This window comes from Balaenoptera musculus, chromosome 1 (genome assembly GCF_009873245.2).
Source record: "Balaenoptera musculus isolate JJ_BM4_2016_0621 chromosome 1, mBalMus1.pri.v3, whole genome shotgun sequence".
Lineage (NCBI taxonomy): Eukaryota > Metazoa > Chordata > Mammalia > Artiodactyla > Balaenopteridae > Balaenoptera > Balaenoptera musculus.
Genome location: NC_045785.1, coordinates 99,050,118 through 99,075,174, shown reverse-complemented (window position 1 = coordinate 99,075,174; position 25,057 = coordinate 99,050,118). Strand labels below are relative to the sequence as shown.

The 25,057-nt window shown below is 34.6% G+C and overlaps 1 protein-coding gene across 10 annotated transcripts in view; it reads left to right on the top strand.

Annotated features, from left to right (window-relative positions):
- Positions 1 to 25,057, top strand: part of ST7L (suppression of tumorigenicity 7 like) — a 158,720-nt gene that overhangs the window by 16,500 nt on the left and 117,163 nt on the right. For all 10 annotated transcript variants that reach the window (XM_036837700.1, XM_036837783.1, XM_036837379.1 and 7 more), the window contains 6 exons: positions 5,366 to 5,444; positions 13,086 to 13,240; positions 14,730 to 14,827; positions 15,261 to 15,375; positions 17,598 to 17,670; positions 18,603 to 18,705. In XM_036837700.1, the coding sequence (XP_036693595.1) occupies positions 5,366 to 5,444; positions 13,086 to 13,240; positions 14,730 to 14,827; positions 15,261 to 15,375; positions 17,598 to 17,670; positions 18,603 to 18,705 (623 nt within the window). The remainder of the gene's footprint in view (positions 1 to 5,365; positions 5,445 to 13,085; positions 13,241 to 14,729; positions 14,828 to 15,260; positions 15,376 to 17,597; positions 17,671 to 18,602; positions 18,706 to 25,057) is intronic.

The window sequence follows — 25,057 nt, the reverse complement described above, 5'->3', positions numbered from 1 at the left end:
TTTTGACTGCCCTCTCCCACCTTATCTATGCTTCTACTTTTATCCTTCAAAATTAAAAGTCTCTTTCTCTGGGAAGCCTTCCCTGATCTTCTCTATAGTTCTGCAGTACTTAGTCCAAACCTCACTTTTATAATAATTTTAGTTAATTTATTCAACTGTAAACACTTATTTGTTAATTTATCATGTTGTTTTAATGTTTGTCCTCCCTAATAATGTGTGAAACTGTGGAAATTAGGGACTATACTTGTCATCTTTGAGTCCCTATCATCTAGCACACTGCCTGATATACTGTAAATATTAATATTTATTCTTTGATGGAAGTATGAATGAATGAATAGCCTTGGTGTCACAGATGTCTTAAGCAATTTCAGTAATAATAGCTAACACTTGTATAACACTTATTATGCGCCAAGCACTGTTCTAAGCAATTTATATAAAGATACTAATTTAATCTTCCCAATCACTTCATGATATAGGTACTGTTATCAGCCACATTTTAAATATAAAGAAACTGAGGCAAAGGGGAAACAAGTAACACGCCCTAAATCACCTAGCTAATAAATGAAAAAGCTGGGTTTCAAGCTCAAGTTTGGCTCTTAACCACTATACTATTACTGCTTCTACTCATCACATTGATAGGCAGAAGAAAATCACCAACAATTAGGGTCTGAAAAACAGCCAGTTTTCCAACATTGAAGTGAGTTCATTGTAATATATCTCTGCTGCATTAAATATATTCAGCATGTATGGTAGCAGGAAACCCAAGGATCTTTGGTATGATTACATAAAATGGTTTAACTGCAAATCAGAGAAAAAGGAATTGCTTTATGTTTATATGCTTAATGTTTACATTAATGGCAAAAGTATAATGTTAAGGAAATAACAGCAGTGGAAAATCAGTATTGTATTGTTAACTATGAGGACTGAGGTGACTCTGGATATTAAGGCTTCACCTCCTTCTCATGGGCAGAATTGCAAACCTTGGCAGGCTTTTCAAATAGCAACCATGGCTATCCACTAAAGCTGTGGTCTTAAAACATTTTTGTTCACATACCTCCTAAAAGAATTTTGAAAAACTATGTATCCCTTCACACATTTTTAACTTGACATTGTAAGGTTAAATAATTGCAAAGAATGTAATTTTTAACATATTATAAATATAGACATTTAAAAATAAAACTAAAATACTCTATATTTGAATGTATTTCAAGGAATCTAATGACTTGATATCCACCATGATCCATTGAAAAATACATGAACAAATACTCTAACAGTAGTAAATTTTATGTAAGTACTTTTTCTTGTTGAACTCATATCCATTCCACATCTCTGTATGATTTTATTATAATATAATTATGTTTGAGAGTTTTTTAATCACACTTAAATGCTTTTCCACAATAAACAGTTTTTGTATAAATTTTTTTAAATTTAAGTTTCTTTTGATCATAAAGTTCTAAATGGAATCATGTACTTTATATTTTTGTCAAATCCTTGGAGCTACATATTTGGCTCTTCCAACTTTGGAAAGAGTCCTCCATATAACCTAATTGGCTGGGTGAGTTCTCATTGTCATGCCTGTCAACTAAATCAGACTTACTTTCTGACAGAGAAGTCTGACTTCATTTTTTAATTCAAATAAACATGTTAACATGCAGCCCCATGACAACCATCTCTCTTCTGAATTCAGATTCTAAGATAGGAAGATAGATAAGTCTTAAAACCTTGCTGTGAGCTTATCACTTGGCCAAAACAAGATTCCACTGCCTTTATTATCCCTTACTAATGCTTTCTTTGCCTTACTATGAGGGTACCTTCCCTTAGGAGCAATGCATGCTTTGATAGTAAGGGGAGAAAGGGTGCTGATAAATGGAACTGATAAAAATTATCACTCCCTCCCCACTCTACAATATACTTGAATTCAGAAATTCCAGGGGCCAGAATACTCTATTTCTAATGCTGAGCTTCACTGTTAAATAAGTAAATGGCACAAATCCCTATTATAGGTTCCTTGATTAAAAATGGTTCCTCCCAAACCCAAACTTTGAATTGTCCCCTGAGGCACATGGAGATCTTTACACTGTAGGGCAGTGCACCTTGGAAAGATTCAGGATGGGTGAAAAGTAAGCTTTTCTTTTGTAAAGTAGGAAAAGGTAATATATCTTTAGGGGACGCAGTGAGGCGGGGAGCGTATGTTGGCTAGGAAAGGAAAACCAGCATGACATAGACCAATCAGAGGAACATTCTTCAGGTAGATCAGTTATAGGAAAGAGTCATAGATAGTTGAAGCTTTAGAAATTGATTCACTTAAAACTGTGTGTCCCATTTTGGTCCTTGCAAAGTTCCATGTAGTACTTCTAGAGGTATGCATAATCCCAGTTAAAGACTGAACTAAACCTTATCCACGAATGATAATCCAGAAATGGACTGTTGGTTCCATATTGATCTTTTCAGATACTCACATAAAGATAATGATTTATGTCTATAGTTTTATATTAAAAAAAGACAAACGTGCCTATATGTGTGATGTGACAAATTCCTCTTGACTATTGTCATCAGTAATTACTAAATTAGTAGATTTTTAAAAATAAATGTATTTATTTTATTTTATTTATTTTTGGCTGCGTTGGGTCTTTGTTGCTGCGTGCAGGTTTTTCTCTAGTTGAGGAAAGCTGGGGCTACTCTTCATTGTGATGTGCGGGCTTCTCATTGCGGTGGCTTCTCTTGTTGCAGAGCACGGGCTCTAGGCGCTTGGGCTTCAGTAGTTGTGGCTCGCAGGCTCTGGAGCGCAGGCTCAGTAGTTGTGGTGCACGGGCTTAGTTGCCTCATGGCATGTGGGATCTTCCCGGACCAGGTCTCGAACCCATGTCCCCTGCATTGGCAGGCGGATTCTTAACCACTGCGCCACCAGGGAAGCCCTAAATTAGTACATTTTTGTTCTTATTCTGTTGATTTGTTTTTTTAGGACAGTGAACAAACATATCCTCAGGGCCAACCAGCAGTGTTTTTTGGATAATTTGTTTTCATGTTTTTTTTTTTTCAACATTTAAAAAAATCAGGAGATTTAACATTAAACTCCAGATTTACAATTTTAAGTTGGGAAATATGGACCTGCATTTCCACTTGGCAGTAATTTGTTAGACCTGAGCTGTGACTCTCTTAGACAGTGCATGTGCTTTTAGTTCACTCATTTATGTTTTCTGCCTGGTCTCAAGGCATTTATATTTGTGACCCATGGTCTTGGGTTGAATGGTAGTCTCTTCTGCTGGTTAGCATATTAGAATAGTATTTAACTAGAAAAATAGATAAATTTGAATTGTTAACTGCTTGTGTTATTTTTTAAGCATATACAGTATTCTTAAAGAGGACAGTTGAATACTAAATGAGCATATTGCTTTAAATTATTCCTAAACCTTGTTTTAGAAGGAAGTATATTCCTTCCTCTACTTTATTTCCCCTTTCCTCATTGGCTTAGAACTGCATTGGTTGTGAGGAATAATAAGGCTGGATAGAGCATTTGAAAACATGAGAATAAGAAAAAATGCTTAATGGTGGATTAGATGACCTTACTAGAAATAGAAGAAATGCAAATGCAAATGAGATAAGTTTTCATGTTTTAAATTAGCAAAGATTGATACTACTCAGTGTTGTTAAGGGAGTGGGGAAATAGTCACTCTCCTGCACTGCCTGAAAAAATGTAAATTAATACAGTCTCATTGAGAGGAGTTTGGAAATATATATCCAAAATCTTTTAAAAGATGCATACATTTTAACCAACCATTCCACTTCTAAAAATGAAATATTTGGTCAGGTTTGCAAAGATAGATGTTGAAAGATGGTTATCACAATATTTCTGTATTAGCAAAAAATTAATTATCCATCAAAAGAGAACTGGTTAAATAAATTACTGTATATACTTAATATGCTAGAGTACCAAATAACCATTTAAACTGTTAATAAAGATTCAGTGTCAAAATTTAACGTGAAAATATCATGTAACTTATAGAAGAGAGCCTCATCATCAAAAATGGCAAGTCAAATATTATACTTGATTTTTATGTAATATTTTAATGTTTAAGCAAAATGTTATTCTTTACCTGGTTATTATCAAATGGGTGCTGACTTGCATCAATTTGTCAAGTTCAGGAAGCATTAGCTGTCAGCTAGTGGTGACATGTTTGATATGAGAAATGTATTTTTGTTACGCAAGTAGAATATATTGTCTCCTTTTCTAAGCCAAGACTAATATTTTGTTTCCAAAGGAAAACTCAAACATTTTCCACATTATTCTTTCTGGACAGTTGTAGGTTTTGTTCCAAAAGCAACATTCATAGATTCTTTATTTTTCTTATCAAACTTGAAATAGGCCAGATAGTTTCATGGATCTACTTTGTTTATTTGTTTGTTTAGTTTTTTTAAAATTATTTATTTATTTATTTATTTGGCTGCGTCGGGTCGGGTCTTAGTTGTGGCACATGGGATCTTTGTTGCGGCACACGGGCTTCTCTCTAGTTGTGGTGCGCAGGTTCCAGAGTGTGCGGGTTCTCTAGTTGTAGCATGTGGGCTCCAGAACGCGTGGGCTCAGTAGTTGCGGCGCACGGGCTTAGTTGCCCCGCGGCATGTGGGATCTTAGTTCCCTGACCAAGGATCAAACCTGCGTCCCCTGCATTGGAAGGTGGATTCTTAACCACTGGACCACCAGGGAAGTCCCTGTTTGTTTAATTTTTAAGAAACTTTGCTTAGTGTGAAATTTTCATTTTGGTGCAGTAAATGATAACAAAATAAATATTGTTATACCAGAGAGATCCTAATTCAGTCTTTTCTTGACTCTTAGTAGAGACTGACATTTCCCATAAATATACTATAGTCTAAGTTAATTCCTTTTTACCCCCCTTTTTATACAAAATGCAAATTCAAACATTCTTCATGGATTGAATCATTGATTAAATAAGTACTGTGTTTTTTAAGTTTTTTTTGTATATTTTTAACAGTTCCATAGAACCTTTTCAAGAGGATAAAGGAACTAGAATATTTCATAGATTATAATCTGATATCAATTTTAATATGCATTTAGATATATAAATGTTCATGTATAATGATGTAATTAACTTGATTAAGTACCATCTATGTTATTATTCATATAAATCAGAGAAATAATATTTAAATTTCTACTTTATGTGAAGCTTCCAAATTTAATGTAAATTTCTCATGAGGTTAATGTGAGCCATCACCGCAATTTCTTGTTTCTTATGTTTAAGAACATGTTATTTAAATCTTTGTTTACTCTTCTAACTCATTCTTCATACGTTTTGCATAAGATAATTTATGTTTACCATATCATCTACTTTTTGAAATGTTTTTCCTACAGTTATGCAGAAGGCATGGAGGGAAAGAAATCCTCCAGCTCGAATCAAAGCAGCCTATCAAGCTTTAGAATTAAACAATGAGTAAGTTTGAAATATATGGAAAATAAGTTTGTTTTGAAGGAAACCCAGGCAAGTGATTTTGTTTCCTTTTTTCTGTTCCTAAGACACCTGGAGTCATTAATAGTCCCCTTTCTCTTTTTGCATACTAGAGACAAAATTTGCAGTGTTCATTGACATTTGTGTTTTGCTTCTGAAATTGTAAACTTATCTATGCTTTTGAATAGAAATTATGCTAGAAATACTTTATAAAAGGGAGAATGCTGACCTGATTGGTGATAATACTTGATAATTAAAGAGTACTAAAATACTTAAGCCACCTGTTTTAATTTTGTTTTTCATTTAAGTCATTTATTTAAAGCATTCATTCAGTCCTGAGAACTGTAGTTGCTAGTAGGATTGGAGGCATGGGAAGGGAATTCAACATAAGTAAAACATGGCTCTAATTTAATTTTTTTTAATGTTAGCAGCTTTATTTTTTTATAGCTCCTCTTATCAACTTTATATTTTGAAAAAAAAATGTAGAATCATAAGTGAGCTTAATATTTAAATGGGCCAGATCAATAAGTATTAATCTAATATTAAATAAGTGCCAAGAGTAAAAATATGGTTCCAGTTGGGATTAATCAAGGAATGCCTCCTGAATAATGTGAACTTAGCATTGTCCCTGTACCCCTCCTTACTCCCCTACCACAGATATACTTACTAATCCTTATTAAGAAGACTTACCCAAGGTGGAACAAAACTGGCAGTGTAGGGAACTCAGCAAGCAGTGAATGAATTTTATTGAAACTCTGAAAACTAATCAAAGTTTATTGCAACCTGGAGAATGCTTAATCAGTTTTAAAAAATAGCTGAATTTCTGTAAGAGAGCTTTGTGGTGTTTTAACTTAACACTGACCCCATCCTCCACTCCCTAGCTCAGTGGCAGCCTTGAAGACAACAGTCTGTCTTCTGGGTATAATTCCTACTATCAAAGGAAGCAGAATGGACCTTTTTCTCAAAGAATAATCGTTGTTTATTTTGACCTGTCTGGTTACTCTCTGAAGGACCAGCTCAAAGGGCTAGCCTATATTTTGGTTAATTGTAAACTCTCCCAGCACTGACACAGCTACACTGTGGGGGCATTGTTGAAAATATTTAAAGGCAACTGTATTAGCCAGTGCTGCCAGGATCAAGGGATAACAACTAGGGCAAACAATAGACAAACTAGAAAGCTTGGGAGGAAAGGCTGGGGAATGAGAAATTTTGGGAAATAAACGCTTTTCAAAGCTTCCACATATTCCTGGGAATCTCAAAGGCTCCACACATGCCCAAAGTCGGGCACCTGCTCAGAGAAGATTTGAGAAGACCCTAAGCTCTCATGTGTGTCTGACTTTCAGGTTCTGCACAAACAGAAAGTGAAAGCTAAGGCAGAGTTGTAAACTGCCTGACTGAATGTTGAAGGTATGCCCCAGTACACACACAGAACCCATCTGCAAAGACTTGCTTTTTGTTTTGTTTTTGGTTTCAGGTGTTTAGGGCAATCTCTATCAAATCACTGACTAACCATTAAGCTAAAGGACAGACACTTCACTGGTCACTCATGACAGAATACAAACTTTACAAAATCAGTTCAGAAAAGTCACAACTGTAAGCAACAACAATAATCTCTGGGGAGGAGGGGAAATCTGACTTCTGGAGTTGCTAGATTATAATATTTAAAATTTCAAGTTTTCAACAAAAAAATTATAAGACATGCAAAGAAGCAAAATATGCCCTACACAGAGAATAGAAGAAAATGAATAAAAACTGTCCTTGAGGAAGCCCAGACTTTGGACTTTCTAGATAAAAACTTTAAATCAACTATTTAAAATATGCTCGAAGAGGTAAAGGAAACCATGTATAAAGAACTAAAGGAAACCATGAGAATTATGTCTCACCATTAGAGAATGTCAGTAAAGAGATAGAAATAATAAAAAAGAACTAAATAGAAATTCTAGAGTTGAAAAGTATAACTGAAATTTAAAATTTCCTGTAGACGTTCAGCAGCAGATATGAACAGGCAGAAGAAGGAATCAGCAAACTTGATTTAGGTAAAAAATAAAAGAATGAAGGAAAGTGAACAGAGCCTAAGAAACCTGTGGAACACTGTTAAACATACCTGTGCATAATGGAGTCCCAGAAAGAGAGGAGAGAGAGAGCAAAAGGGGCAAAAAGACTATTTAAATAAATAATGGCTGAAAAGATCCCAAATTTGATGAAAGATATGGATCTACACATCCAGGAAGCTCAATGTACCGCAAGTATGACATACTCAAAAAGACATCCACAATGAGACACATTATAATCAAGCTTTCGAAAGCCAAAGGTAAGGAGAGATGCCTGAAAGCAGCAAGGAGAAGCAACTCATCACATATAAGTGATCCTGAAAAAGATTAAGAGCTGCTTTCTCATCAGAAACCATGTAAGGCAGTGGGATAACATAGTCAAAGTTCAAACAAAACAAAACAAAACAAAACTGTCAGCTTAGGATTCTATGCCCAGCAACCCTATCCTTCAAAATAAATGGAGAAATTAAGACATTCCCAGATAAACAAAAACAGAGTTCAGTGCTAGTAGACTTGTCCTACAAGAAATGCTACAAGGAGTCCTTCAGGCTGAAATAAAAGGATACTAGACAGTCTTGACTCCACACTAAACAATAAAGAATGCCAGTAAAAGTAACTACATAGGCAAATTAAAAAGTCAATATTGGGGCTTCCCTGGTGGCGCAGTGGTTGAGAATCTGCCTGCCAATGCAGGGCACATGGGTTCGAGCCCTGGTCTGGGAGGATCCCACATGCCGCGGAGCAACTAGGCCCATGAGCCACAACTACTGAGCCTGCGCGACTGGAGCCTGTGCTCCGCAACAAGAGAGGCAGCGATAGTGAGAGACCCGCGCACCACGATGAAGAGAGTGGCCCGTGCTTGCCACAACTAGAGAAAGCCCTCGCACAGAAATGAAGACCCAACACAGCCAAAAAATAAATAAATAAATAAATAATAAAAGTGTTAAAAAAAAAAAAGTCAATATTAATTTTGGGGGGGTTTGCAGTTCTTTTTATTATATGATTTAAAAGACAGCTATGTAAAACAGTCATTATAAATCTATGTTGATGGACATACAGTTTATAAAGTTGCAATTTGTGACCATAACAACATAAGTGATAGGGGGAAGAGCTATATAGGGGCAAAGTTTTGTATACTATTGAAACTAAATTAGTATTAATTCATACTAGATTGTTATCAGTTAAGATGTTAAATGTAATTGTTAACTGTTAACCACTAAGAAATAACAAAAAAAATGTGATAAGTAATAAGGGAATCAAAATGGTATACTAGAAGATATGTATCTAACACAAAAGAAGACAATAATGTAGGAATTGAGAACAAAAAAAAAGGACATATAGAAAACAAATAGGAAAATGGCAGAAACATTTCCTTCCTTATCACTAAGTACTCAAACAGGTAAATAGATTAAACTCTTCAATTAAAAGGCATTGATTAGCAGAATGAATAGGGAAAAAAAAGTAGTCCAACTATATGCTGTCTACAAGAGATTCTTTAGATACAAAGACACAAAGAAGTACAAAGTAAAAGTGTGTAAAAAAGTATTCCATGCAAATAGTAATCAAAGAGAGCTGGAGTGGCTAAACTGGTATCAGACAAAATAGACTTTAAGACAAAAACTTTTTACAAGACAAAGAATGACATTATATAATGATAAAAGAGGTTCAATTCATCAAGAAGATATAATAATTATAAACTTATATATGTCTAATAACAAAATGTATGAAGCAAAAACTGACAGACTTGAAGGGAGAAATAAAGAATTCAACAATAATAGTTGGAGACATCAACACCTTATTTTCAATATTGGATAGAATAACTAGACAAAAGATACACAAGGAAATAGAAGACTTGAACAACACTATAAACCAACTGGACCTAACACATCTATATAACACTCTACCCAACAACATCTCAAGTGTACATGGAACATTCTCCAGGATAAATCATAATTAGGACATAAACAATTGTCAGTAAACTTAAAATGATTGAAATCATATAAACTACCCACCCTCACTACAGTGGAATGAAATTAGAAGTCAATAACAGAAGGAAATCTCGAAATTTCACAATATTGGAATATGTGGAAATTAAACAACTCTTAAACAACCAATGAGCGAAAGAAGAAATCACAAGATAAATTAGAAAAATACTTTGGAATGAGTGAAAATGAAGACATAACATACCAAAAAATTATGAAATACAGCAAAAGCTGTGAGTGATCAGAGGAAAATTTATAGCTGTAAATACCTTCATTAATAAAAAAGAAAGATCTCAAATCAAAAACTTAACTTTATACCTTAAGGAATTAGAAAATGAAGAGCCAACTAAACTCCAAGCAGAAGGGAGGGAGTAATAAAGATTAGAGTGATATAAACAAAACAGAGAATAGAAAAACAATAGAGAGAATCAGTGAAACTAAAGGTTGGTTTTTTTTTTAAAAAAGATCAACAAACTTGACAGACTTTAAGCTAGACTGACCAGTTAAAAAAGAGAGAAACTCAGCTTAAAATCAAGAATGAAACTGGGGACATTACTACTGACCTTAAAGAAATTAAAAATACTATAAGAGAATACTATGAACAATTGTATGCCAAATTGGCTAACTTGGATGAAATGGACAAATTCCCAGAAATGCACAAACTACCAAAACTGACTCAAGAAGAAATAGAAAATCTGAATAGACCTATAACAAATGAAGAGATTAAGTCAGTAATTTTAAAAATTCCAAACAAAGCTCAGGACTAGGTTGCTTCACCACTGAATTCTACCAAACTCTTAAAGAAGAATTAACACCAGTCCTTCTCAAACTCTTCAAAGGAATAGAAGAGGAAGCAATTCTTCCTAACTTATTCTGTGAGGCCAGTATTACTCTCATACCAAAACCAAAGAAAGACATGATAAGAAACAAAAACTACAGGCTAATATTCACTATGAATATAGATGCAGAAAGTCTCAACAAAATACTAGCACACCAAATCCAGCAGCAGATTAAAAGGATTATACACCATGACCAAGTGGGATTATCCCAGGAAGGCAAGGGTGGTTTAACATGTGAAAATCAGTCAGTGTAAGACATCACATTAATAGAACAAAGGACAAGACCCACACAGTCATCTCTGTTGATGCTGAAAAAGTATTTGACAAAATCCAACACCATTTTATTATAAAAACAAATAAGGAATGTAAGGAAACTTCCTCAAACTGATAAAGGACATCTATGAAAAACCTACAGCTAACTATGTACTTAAGACTGAAAGTCTGAAAGCTTGCTAAGATCAAGAATAAGGCAAGAAAGTCTGCTCTTGCCACTTCTATTTATTTTTTTAAAGTAATTATTTATTTTTGGCTGCGTTGGGTCTTTGTTACTGTGTGCGGGCTTTCTCTAGTTATGGTGAGCAGGGGCAACTCTTCGTTGCAGTGCATGGGCTTCTCATTGCGGTGGCTTCTCTTGTTGCAGAGCACAGGCTCTAGGCATGCGGGCTTCAGTAGTTGTGGCTTGCGGGTTCTAGAGCACAGGCTCAGTAGTTGTGGGGGCACGGGCTTAGTTGCTCTGCGGCATGTGGGATCTTCCCGGACCAGGGCTCGAACCCGTGTCCCCTGCCTTGGCAGGCAGATTCTTAACCACTGCACTACCAGGGAATCCCACCACCTCTATTTAACATTGTGCTGGAGGTGCTAGCCAATGCACTTAGGCAAGAAGAGGGGGAAAATGGCTTTCGTATGGGAGAGGAAGAAATAAAACTATCTCTCTTCACAGATGACATGATCTTATATATAGAAAACCTTAAAGAATCCACAAAAAAACTATTGGAGCTAGTAAAAGAGTTCATTAAAGTTGCAGGAGACAAGATCAACCTAAAATCAGCTGTTTTTTAATACAGTAGCAATGAACAATCTGAAAAGGAAATTAAGAAAACAGTTCCATTTACAATAGCATCAAAAATGTTAAAACACTTAAGAATAAATTTAACCAAGGAGGTGCAAGACTTGTACACTGAAAACTACAAAGTATTATCAAAAGAAGTTAAAGAAGACCTAAATAAATGGAAAGACATCTTGTGTTCATGGATTGGAAGACTTATTATTGTTAAGATATCAGTACTTCTCAAGTTGATCTACAAATTCAGTGCAGTCTCCATCAAAATTTCAATTGACTGTTTTGCAGAAATGGACAAACTGATCCTAAAATATGGAATTACAGGAGACCTCAAGTAGCAAAAACAATCTTGAAAAAGAATAAAGTAGGAGGACTCACTTCCTGATTTCAAAACTTACTATGAACCTACAGTAATTAAATAATAAGAACAGCCATCTCGATTAATGGAATCAAATTTAGAGTCCAGAAATAAACCCATACAACTATGGTCAATTGATTTTTGACAAGGGTGCCAAGACCATTCAGTGGGGGAAAGAATAGTCTTTTCAACAAATGGTAACAGCTAGATAACCACATACAAAAGTATGAAGTTAGACCCTTAACACACACCATACACAATTAATTAAAAATTAAAGACCTAAATTTAAGAGCTAAAACTATAAAACTCTTAGAAGAAAACATAGGAGCAAATTTTCATGACTGTCAATTTGGCAGTGGTTTCTTAGATTTGACACCAAAAGCACAAGCAAAAAAGGAAAATTAGATAAATTAGACTTCATCAAAATTAAAAGCTTTTGTGCATCAAAGGATACTGTCAAGAAAGTGAAAACGCAACCCACAGGATGAGAGAAAATATTTGCAAGTCATATTTGATAAGGGGCTTGTTATCCAGAATATATAAAGAACTCTTACAACTCAATGACAGAAAGACAACCAATTAAAAATGGGCAAAGGACTTGGAATGTCTATTTCTTCAAGGAAGACATACAAATGACCGAAAAGTACATAAAAAGATGCTCAGTGTCATTCATCATAAGGGAAATGAAAATGAAAAACACAATGAGATACCCCTTCACAAGAGGCGTTTAACAGCAATAACAGAACAAAACAAAAACAAAAAATAGATAGTGTTTATGAATAACCAAAATTTATTACTAAGTTTAAGCTCGTACTGCTCACCACACGACAGGCCATTAATCAAGAGATGAGTTGTTGGGCAAGGAATAATGACTTAATTCGGAAAGGCAGCAAACCGAGAAGATGGTGGGCTCATGCCCCAAAGAACCATCTTGCCTGAGTTGGAATTCAGTCTTCTTTTATACTAAAAGGAGAGGGAGTAAAATCAAACATTTTCTGGTTCCCATCAGCCTCCAGAGGGGATGTGTTAATTTCTTCCTCCCTGCAGTCATTCACAGGTGGGCCTGGTCAAGATGTTTCCTGTGAGCTAAACAGAAGTATTTTAGCATAATGCTCATTACCTGGGAGGCAGGGTTCTGAGAGATGGGTCATTATATATAACTTAAGCTTATAGGCAACATCCCTATAGTGATTAATTTGTAATAAAATACAAATGTTCTTCCCTATTACAGAAAGTATAGGGAAAGATACGGAAATGTGATGTAAAGGGACATACCCCAAAGAAAATACTTGTTTTACCATTTTACTTAAAATTGCCTTGCTTGCTTTCTTTATAGCTGTGCTACTGCATATGTTCTACTGGCTGAGGAAGAAGCAACAACTATTGTAGATGCTGAAAGGTTATTTAAACAGGCACTCAAGGCAGGAGAAACAATTTACAGGCGGTCACAACAGTGCCAGCACCAAAGTCCTCAGCATGAAGCTCAACTGAGTAAGCGAATTTGAACTAATTTTCCCCTGTCTTTTAGTTCCTGCAACTGCCTGTTTTATGTGTAAAACACAAAACAAAAATTTTAAAAAACTTAATACTTAAAAGTTAGCTACTTTTCATAAGAGATAACACATTTATTCAAATCAGCAAGACAGAAATGTATATTAGCTAGAGAATGCTTGTGGAAGGGAACAGATCTGCTCTGGTTATTGAGAGATGTGCTGCTCTGAAACTTAACAATAATTTATTTCATGCGAGAATTGGGCTGGTCATTGGAGAAACACAACTCAAAAATATTCAAGATTCAAGAGAACCTTCTAGTGATGATAAGCAGCTATTACCTTTATCCTCACCCTTACCCAAGCAATAGTAGAGGTATATCATTTGGTTTGCTCTTCAGACAGTATATATCTCCATACAGTGCCAGGGAGTGGCCCTTCAGCACAAAACCAGCCTTACACTTGATATTGACTATTTCTTTGGTGGTTTTTTCTCTATGACGTGTTTGAGACCATATGGGTCATAGCAACTGAGGTCCTTTCTTTCCACTCTCAGGCATACTGTCCCAGTTGTGATCGAGACACTTTTACCAAAGATGTTAGAATCTGTAATGCTGCTGCTTCCTGCTATTTTGTGTGGCCAGAGGGCTTTAGTTTCATGATTTTGGCAGATAGTGGGCAATAAATTGAAATATGTTTATATAATGCATTATCTGCTGGGAGTTAAGTTCTAAATCTTTTGTTTGTGTAAATTAAAATTAGGATAATGTTTTCTCTCTAAACTAAATATTGATGTATATAGTATGTTTCATTAATGCGTGTTGTTATAACACACAACTGTGGGAATATGTAATTCTGCAGTCTGGAACTAATGAAACTACATCTGTAAAAAAGTCATGCCATTTGTCCTTATATAATCTCAGATATAGTTATGAGATAGTTCCAGAAATATTTGTTAGCCCTTTCTAGAAGTAGTTTTGTAGTTTGTTAGTTACTTGCTGTTGACCAAAAATTTACGCTAGCATGGAAATTTTGTTTTGAATATCTTTTGTTTGTCAGCTAAGATAATAGAGAATATTAAAATAGTAGATTGTTCATGCAGAAACTTAATAATGTTATTTCTTCCTATTAATGTATGTCTTTTATTTTAATAGTAAAATCTACTTGCCAAGTATACACAAATTACTTTATATATACTGTACTCAGATTACTTAATGTTAGAGGCAAAAGTAATTCTATATATATATATTTTTAAGCTTTTAATATAAAAAACTTCAAACATCTATAAAAATAGAGCAGTATAATGAACCTTCATTCATTGTTCATCACCCAAATTCAACAATTATTAATATTCTTCCATTCTGACACAATTTAATTTTAATTGAACTTCCCAAAGTAAGCAAATAAAATTAGCGGATAATATGTTAATGAAGTAACAGGTCATAATATAAAAGTGATAGCTTGGTGTCATTTGTTGTTTTTCTAAATAGGGAGAGATACCAATGTACTAGTGTATATTAAAAGAAGACTGGCAATGTGTGCAAGAAAATTAGGAAGAATAAGAGAAGCAGTAAAAATAATGAGAGATGTAAGTAAATTTGATGACTCAACCTTTATCTTTATTCCTTCAAAAACAAAATGTGTTTTAAGTTGCCAGTTAAGTTAATGCAGAATCACTATGTGTTTTCCTTTTTTTTTTTTTTTTTAACATTGATTGATTGATTGATTGGCCGTGCTGCCCAGCTTGCGGGATCTTAGTTCCCTGACCAGGGATCGAACCCCGGGCCCCAGCAGAGAAAGTGCCGAATCCCAACCACTGGACCACCAGGAAATTGCCCAGAATCACTGGTTTTTTTAATTGATAGTTTTATAACAAGATATTTATTTAATATACATAGATTTCTTAGAGGTTGAGTCTCCACAGTTTTAAGAAACAAAAGAATTTCTACCTCAGTGAATCTGATTCAGCTCTATTGAGTTCCTTCTGTATAATTTTAATCTTTTTTCTTTTTAATATACAGTTGATGAAAGAATTTCCTCCTCTTACCATGTTGAACATCCATGAAAATCTCCTAGAATCACTTTTAGAATTGCAGGCCTATGCAGATGTCCAAGCAGTTCTAGCAAAATATGATGGTGAGTGATAATTCTCTTAGTTGATAGCATGGTTAAAGTATTTTTTTTCTATTAAGTAATCATAAATGTGATCCTACTCTGGTATTTCTGTGATTTTCTCTTTGCATTGTTACCAGTCAGTATCTAGTATCTGTGGATACAAGTTGCTATTAAGTATCTTCTTTTTCAGTACTTTTGGTAGCAAAAATCTGCAAGGAGGAACTTTCCTTCTCTCAAGATGTATTCATTTGTTTATTGAGCGCCTAATGTGAGTGAGGCGCTTGGAATACAGTGGTGAATAAGAAGACATGGACTTAGCCCTCGTAGAATTTACCATTTAGTGGAACATACAGACAAATGAATAGTAGTTATATTGAGGCATAGCGTGTTAGGTGAGGTAATAGAAAAGTATGGGGTGCTATGCACTTCATTTGTTTTGGAGTGACAGGGAAGGCTAACAGAAGTTGCTTAGAGTATATATAAGAGTAACTCAGAATAACATTTTACAATGCTTTTTAGTTACAAAGTGTAATTTATTATCTCATCTGATCCTTATAACAATCTTGTGAGGTGGTAGGACAAGTACAATATTTTTACTGTTTCCGGTTAGTAAATAAGAAAACTGGAGTAGAAGAAGGTTAAGTGATTGGGTAAGGTCTTCTAGCCAGTAAGGGGCAAGCTTGAACTTAAATTTAGGTATTCCATTTGTTTGTTTACTAGTTTCCCAACAGTAAGTAAGAAGTCAGTATATGTTGGCTATTTTTATTATTATACGATAACAGTACCAGTTTACCACAAATGGAGTTGGGAGAATTTTTGAGAAGCATAGCCTTTCTCCTCATTCTGAGTGAGGCATCGGCTTTTAACCCCAAGCTGAAAACATCCTAACTAGCATAATATTTCTAGTCATATCTTTCACTGTATTAGAACACATATAAGTCACTTATTCACGCTCTCCTGTTGTAAGCTCCTACCCATTAGCTTGGGAATCTCCATGACTTGGAAAGTTTGAAATGTGTTACAATTGGAAAGAGAAGTTTATTTCTTTTAAACATCTGGAATTCTTAGGAAGTGCTTTAGAGTAGTATAGGCTCATGGAGAAATTTGTGAGAAATTCTTTCCATATGTTACTTATCAGATGCATGGCCTGCTTATGATACTTACGATGAACAAGCTTAGGGACTGAATATGAAAAATCAGATAGGACCTATTCATTAAAAATAAAATAAAACTAGCAACTTGGATATGCTTCTGTGTTTTCAGTTATTTTTATGAGTCCCCAGTTTTTACCCTTCTAGAATCCTGAAAAAGTTAAAAGCAAGTTTACTTCTTTAGTTCTCCATTTGCTGGTATAACTCTGGAATCTGGAAAGAGAGTTCTGTAGTCTTACTCTCCCAATAACATTATTTTGGTCATTCTTTAAGAAAGAACTTATATAATTAATTTCATTGTAGTTCTCAATTTCTTTTTATTTTATAAAAAATCATCATTTAAGAAAATGTAGAAAGTGCAAAAACATCGGAAGAAGAAAAAAATGAAAACCACCCATAATTATATCACCTGGATTTAACTACTATTAATTTTTTTAAACATTTATTTATTTATTTATTTAGGCTGCGCCGGGTCTTAGCCGCGGCATGTGGGATCTTCGTTGTGTCACGCAGGATCTTTAGTTGTGGCATGTGGGCTTCTTAGTTGCGACATGCGCACTCTTAGTTGTGGCAAGCATGTGGGATCTAGTTCCCCAACCAGGGATTGAACCTGGGCCCCCTGCATTGGGAGCGTGGAGTCTTGCCCACTGGGCCACCAGGGAAGTCCCATTAATTTTTTTTTTTTTAATCTTAGTTTTTCTCTGTGAATAGGTGGAGTTTTTACATAGTTCTATCTATGCAATGGCTTTTTCCTTGGATAGTATTATTATAAGCAGCTTCTTATAAGCATTTGTTGAGTACTTTTTACCATTGTATGAGGGCTTTCACAGACATGGTTTAATTTAATCTGTGCTAGAAAAATACCATTTCTCTATTTTGGGAAAACTGAGGTTAAAGAAGTTGCTGCTAGTTCAAGGATGCATAGCTGGTAAATAGTAGAATCAAGATTCAAACTCAGGTTTTCCAATTATATGTCCATGTGCTTTTACTACTAAATTATATCCATTAAATTTGAACTATGAATTATTCTTATTAGAAATTGTCTTAAGATATTTTTGTGATTCTTACCTAAATTAAAAATTATTATTATAGATATAAGCCTTCCAAAGTCAGCAGCCATCTGTTATACAGCAGCACTATTGAAGACAAGGACTGTTTCAGATAAGTAAGTAGTTATGAAAACTATAATAGTTTAGAAAGACTGCTAAACTCAATATTGTTTTTCATCCACTGACTTTAAACAATGCTTTTGTTTTTCCCTACTTCCTGCTGAATAACCCTTGATCTTATGGGGCTTAGAAGCTTCTTACTATGTGTTGTGGAAAGAGCAAGGTTTTTAGAGCTAAGTAAACTTGGGTTCAAATTCAAAGTCTACAGCATACCAGCTGTGGAACTTTGGTCAAGTTAATCAGTTTGAATTTCTTCGTTATCTGTAAAATGAGAATAATAATACTGTAGGGTGGTTGTGTGAGGATTATATGTGTTAAATGACCAAAGCAATGCTAGATAGAAAGTACATCCAGTACATAGTAGCTCTGATGGTAATGGTAAGGTGTGTGGTAGGGAAATAGGTTTCATGTTATCTGTTTTGAGATTATAATTCTGAGTTATTCTGATTTCCTTGTATTTTTGGCTGTCCTTAATGAATTTCTCTTTATTCCACAGGTAAGTTATTCAGAAACCAACCAAATGGCAACTGCTTTCTTTCACCTTAGATTACTGTGGCTTGATATGAATTAGAATGGACTGTTCACAGTCTGTGAACAGTGAAAATTTGATAAGAATGTACTTCTATTTCATGAGATTCTCTAGATGTCCCTGTGTAGCATTTCTTATTTTATTACTTTGCCCAAAGTGTGCCTTTAATGGACTTCTGAAGGCTTTCTTCACCTTAACTTGAAGATTTCCATTTCTTATGCTGCCTTCCTTTATATGTTGAACCAAAGGCTTTACTTTTATGTTTAGTAGCTATTTGGCTTTGACTTGGGCCATCACCAGAAACCTCTGATTTAGGGGGCTAGATTATGATCTCAATTAATTAATTGATTAAAATATTTATTTAAATATTTATTTCTTCATTTTGTGGTTTTCTTATAGATTCTCTCCAGAAACAGCCTCCAGAAGAGGGTTAAGCACAGCAGAAATTAATGCTGTGGAAGCAATTCATAGAGCTGTGGAATTTAATCCTCATGTTCCAAAAGTAAGAAACTTTATGATAGAAATACTATTTTTATTTAAGTTAATCAAATTGACAACAGCGTATAGACCAAAGTTTGGGTCTCCGTAATTTGAGGCAGAATTGTTTTAGTCTGCTATATTTTGATGCTTAGTGTTTGTCCTAAAGGGGATGTTAAAAAGAATTTAGAAAGGTGGATAGGAGCAGTATTTCAGTATAGGCTTTATAATTGCTGTCAAAATAAAATTTGATGTACAATATGTTCACTTAGCTGTTCCTTTTACTATAGTTATAGAGAAGAAATAAAATGGCTTGGTCCTAATAAAAGATCATTCATATTTCAGACCATTAAATCAAATTTCCTGTTACTATAAAAGGTTTTTACACTAGACAGATGCTTTTGAATGAGGGCTGGGTAGACAAAGACTGAAGACAAATAGATTAAAATAATCAGTGTTAGGAAACAGATGTGAAAGTTCCCAGAAAAACTGCTGAGTTGATGTTTATTTAGTCCCAGATGAACTGTACTCATCTCATTTGTCTTAATGTTGTACACCTTGCAGACATACAGATCATTGGTTAATCTTTGTGTGTTATAACCCAAGGTGAAATTTTGGGTTTTAAAAACAATGCCCCAAGTTAGGGAGTATAGAATATTCAAGAATATGCCTTTATTTAAAAGAGTAATTGTAACTGTTGATTCCAGTATAATATGTTAGTGGAATTTGGAAACTAGTAAACATTAAAGGATTAACCTCTAAAAAATAATCTTGAAGAAATTCAAGTTGTAAGTCTGTTAGAGTAAGTAAAGACAGAGTCAAGAATATTACTGAAATCTAAGGATGAGAGTCAACAAATATTTATGCCATTCTCTCATTAAGTGAAACTGGTCCCATAAATTTCAATAAAAATTTTAGTGTGAATTGTAATACATATACAGCAAAGTGTAAAAAACAGAAATGTGTATCTTAATGATTTATTTTAAAGCAAATGAGTGGAAACTACCACTGAGGTCAAGAAACAACATTGTCAGCCCCCAGAAACCCACCTGCCCTTTCCCAATTACAACTTCTTCCCTCCTACCTAAACGTAACCACCATTCTGACATTAATTATGTTTATTAATTCTGTTTTTCCTTCTTTTCTTATATTTTTAGTCTATACTTTCCCTTTATTGCTGGCTTTATAAAACAAGTTAAGGAATTGTCCCTCTTTTATCATTCTCTGGAATAATTTGTGTAAAAATTAGAATTATTTCTGCCTTCAATGATTGGAAGAATTTGCTGATAAAGCCGTCTGATTTTGGATTTTTCTTTGTGAGAAGAATTTTCATTACAAATTTCATATCTTTAATAGTTTAATTACAAATTCAATTTCTTTAACCATTCCATAACTATTCACATTTCTTGTTTCTTCTTGTGTTAGTTTTTGGTAAGTTGTATTTTTCTAGGAATTTATTACGTCAAAATTTTCAAATTTATTGGCATAAAGATTTCATAAAATCCTTTTATTAGCTTGTTAATATGTGCAGAATCAGTTGTAACATCCATTTTTTAATTCATAACACTGGCTACCTTTTTTTTTTTGCCCCTCTATTGGATTCCTCAGGGATTTATCAATTTTATTAGTCTTTGTGAAGAACCAACCTCTGGCTTTGCTGATCTTCTTTGCAGTTTGTTTTCTGGTTCATTCATTTCTGCTCTTTACGGCCTTCTTTCAACTTTCTTTGGCCCCATTTTATTTTTTTTATTTCTTGTATCTTCTTTTTTTTTTAATTAATTATTTTTGGCTGCGTTGGGTCTTCGTTGCGGTGTGCGGGCTTCTCATTGCAGTGGCTTCTCTTGTTGCAGAGCACGGGCTCTGGGTGCACAGGCCTCAGTAGTTGTGGCACGTGGGCTCAGTAGTTGTGGCTCGCAGGCTCTAGAGCACAGGCTCAGTAGTTGTGGCACACGGGCTTAGTTGCTCCGTGGCATGTGGGATCTTCCTGGACCAGGGCGTGAACCTGTGTCCCCTGCTTTGGCAGGCAGATTCTTAACCACTGAACCACCAGGGAAGTCCCTCTTGTATCTTCTTATAAAGGTATTTAACTCATTAATTTTTAGTCTTTCTTTTTCTAACATATCCATTTAAGTCTATAAATCTCTCTCTAAGTACAATTTTGACTGCATACTATAGCGTTATTTTTTTTATAATTTAGTTCAAAAATATTTTCTAATTTCCACTATGGCTTCCTCTTTGATTTAGAGGTATATTTATTCCATTTAGACGTGTATTTCTTAATTTTAAAACATATGAAAATTGTCTTTTTATCAATGATTTCTGACATAATTGCATTGTGGCCAGAGAACATACTCTGTGTGATTTCACCCCTTTGAAACATTTTTTAATTCTTGAATTTCTATTTATTTTTCACATCTCTCATATTATTTATAGGTTTGAATTCTCTGCCAAAAGTTTAAATATAATCTATTATCTCTTTGAAAATAAAGTAGCTATCTTAAAGTCTTTCTCTGATAATCCCAATATCTAGAACATCTCTGTATCTGTTTTTAATATCTGTTTTTTTCTGCTGCATCATGTTCATATTGTCTTTTCTCTTATGCCTGATTTTCTTTCACTATGTGCCAGATATTTTATTTGAAAAATTGTAGAAATAGCTTAAAATCTTAGATAATATTATATTCCTTCATAGAGGATTTTCCTTGCCCTTAGATGCTTGGAAGAAGCATTGGTAGGACAGGATCACCTTAATTCAGTTTCAGGGATTGAAACTTTCTGATCTACACGGATGACTTGAAACTGGACTGCAGTTCATGAAAGTTTCAGTTTATTTCTGGTTCACCCTTATTCCTAAAATGCAGCCTTTCAGAGTCCCAGTCCAATCCTGAGGGTTTTGCTAGGCTCTCACTCTTGACAGGTCTTGGACTTCAACTTTTGTTCCTGTAGCCTTATGAAACTGGAAGAAATACTGAACAGCCTCCTAGCTATCTTTTCCAGAATTGTCAAATGTCCCTATAGTGAAAGAAGCCCCAGGTGTGGCTTACTTCTCTGCTTTCTGCCGTCTTTGGACTGTGGCCTGGTAATTCTCTACCCTTTGTTAATTCTCTGATGTATTTGATTCAATTTTTAAAAATTGACGGCTTTTCTAGCTGTCTGGGAGGGTTCATCTGAGTTACCCAGTCTTCCATTACTGGAAGCAGAGGTCTAAAAATACTTGTATATGAAATGCTCTGCTCTCTCATGCTGCAGAGTGGTTTAGAGAACGGATTCAGCAACTAAACTGACTACATTTGAATTCTGGCTCCACTACTTCCTAGCTGTATTACCTTGGACAAGTTACTTAACTTCTCTAGACTTGAGTTTCCTCATGTGTAAACTGGGGATAATATTCCCTACCTTTTAGAGTTGTTATTAAGATTAAATGAGTGCATATCTTTAAAGTGCTTAGAAGAGTGCCTAACACGTAATAAGCTTTACAGAAGTGGTTGTTATTGTTATTACCCAGGATGGGGTGGAAATCTGTTCCTTGTGTGAGAAGATAAGCAGCAGTTATTAATCAGAACTATTCAAATTAAATACACCATTGATATCTAAAAATTTTATTTAATTCCCACTCAAAATAACAAAATAGGGATTGTCTCTTCCCTGTGGTGGTTCTTTTCTGCTTTAAAAACCCTCTTACGTAAAATGTATTCTCAGCAGTAACAATTCTTTTTTTTTTTTAACATCTTTATTGGAGTATAATTGCTTTACATTGGTGTGTTAGTTTCTGTTGTATAACAAAGTGAATCAGCTATACATATACATATATCCCCATATCCCCTCCCTCTTGCATCTCCCTCCCACCCTCCCTATCCCACCCCTCTAGGGGGACACAAAGCACCGAGCTGATCTCCCTGTGCTATGCAGCTGCTTCCTACTAGCTAGCTATTTTACATTTGGTAGTGTATATATGTCCATGCCACTCTCTCACTTTGTCCCAGCTTACCCTTCCCCCTCCCCGTGTCCTCAAGTCCATTCTCTACATCTGCATCTTTATTCCTGTTCTGCCCCTAGGTTCTTCAGAACCATTTTTTTTCTTTTAGATTCCATATATATGTGTTAGCATATGGTATCTGTTTTTCTCTTTCTGACTTACTTCACTCTGTATGACAGTCTCTAGGCCTGTCCACCTCACTACAAATAACTCAATTTCGTTCCTTTTTATGTGAGTAATAGTCCATTGTATATATGTGCCACATCTTCTCTATCCATTCATCTGTCGATGGACACTTAGGTTGCTTCCATGTCCTGGCTATTGTAAATAGAGTTGCAATGAACATTGTGGTACATGACTTTTTTTGAATTATGGTTTTCGCAGGGTATATGCCCAGTAGTGGGATTGCTGGGTCGTATGGTAGTTCTATTTTTAGTTTTTTAAGGAACCTCCATACTGTTCTCCATAGTGGCTGTATCAGTTACATTCCCACCAGCATTGCAAGAGGGTTCCCTTTTCCCCACACCCTTTCCAGCATTTATTGTTCATAGATTTCTTGATGATGGCCATTCTGACTGGTGTGAGGTGATACTTCATTGTAGTTTTGATTCACATTTCTCTAATGTTAGTGATGTTGAGCATCCTTTAATGTGTTTGTTGGCAATCTGTATATCTTCTTTGGAGAAATGTCTGTTTAGGTCTTTGGCCCATTTTTAGATAGGGTTATTTGTTTTTTTTGATATTGAGCTGCATGAGCTGCTTGTGTATTTTGGAGATTAGTCCTCTGTCAGTTTCAGCAGTAACAATTCTGATGGTGTGCATTGTGCATTGGTTTTCAAAAGTACTGCCAGAGCCACATGGGTGAGGGGAGGGTAGCGGAAATCCCAGGCATTGCCCAAATTATAAAAATAAATTGTTGGACATGTAATATATATTAACCTTCATATTGAATCTGTCTAAATAATCTGTGATGCTTTTAGTGATACTTGTTTTGAGTTTAAAAACCTACACACACATATAGTGAAATACTCCAAAATACTTCTGAGAGAAATTAAAGAAGACCTAAATAAATGGAGATATATACCATGTTTGTGGATTAGAAGACTAATTATTGTTAAGATCACAGTTCTCCCTAAATTGATCTATAGATTAAATGCAATTCCTATTAAAATCCTAGTAGACTCGTTTGTAAAAACTGACAAGCTCATTCTAAAATTTATATGGAAATGCAAAGGATCTAGAATAGCCAAAACCATTTTGAGAAAGAACAGTAAGGTTAGAGGGACTTACACTACCCAATTTCAAGACATTTTTAAAGCTACAGTAATTAAAATAGTATAATATTGGCATGAAGGTTGAAATGTAGATCAATGAAAGACAATAGAGAATCCTGAAATAAACTCACATAATTTTGGTCAGTTGATTTTCAACAAGAGTTCCAATGCAATTCAATGGGGAAAGGATAATCTTTTCAACAAATGGTGCTGGAAAAATCAGGTGTCTATATGAAAAACAAACAAACAACCTAGACCCTCTCCTCATGCCAAATAAAAAATTAACTCAAAATGGATCAAAGATCTAAATGTAAGAAGTAAAATTATAAAACTTCTAGAAGGAAACAGAACTTGGGTTAGGCAAAGATTTCTTCAAAAGCATGATCAATAAAAGAAAAAAACTGATAGATTGGACTTCTTAAAATGTTTGCTCTTCAAAAGTTATCATTAACAAAATGGAAAGATAAGCCAAATGACTGCAGGTCATTTATCTCTTAAAGTTTGGTATCCAGAGCTTATAAAGAACTCTTATAACTCAGTAATAATAGGACAAAGAACTCAATTAAAACATGGACAAAGGATTTGAATAGTCACTTCATCAAAGAAGGTTTATGAATTAGCTATCAAAGAAGGCACATGAAAAGATACTCAACATCATTAGTCATTGGGAAAACACAAATTAGAACCACAGTGTGATACTACTTTATATCCACTAGAATGGCTATACTCATATAGACTGACAATATCAGGTGTTGGCAAGAATGTAGAGAAAATGCGTATATTGCTACCAGGCATTTAAAATAGTATAGCTACTTTGGAAAACAGTTGTGTAGTTAAACATATACTTACCATATGATCCATCAATTCCATTCCTAGGTATTTACCCAAGAGCAATGGAAATGTATGTCTATACAAAGACTTGTATGAAAGTGTTCGTAGCAATATTATTCACAATAGCAAAAAATTTGAAACAGTCCAAAGATAGGTGAATGAATAAATAAATTGTGATATATCCACATAATGGAACACTTCTTAGCACTAAAAAGGAACAAAGTATAAGTACATGTAACAACATAAATGAACCTCAAATACTTTATGCCAAGTGCAAGAAACCAGACGCAAAAGAC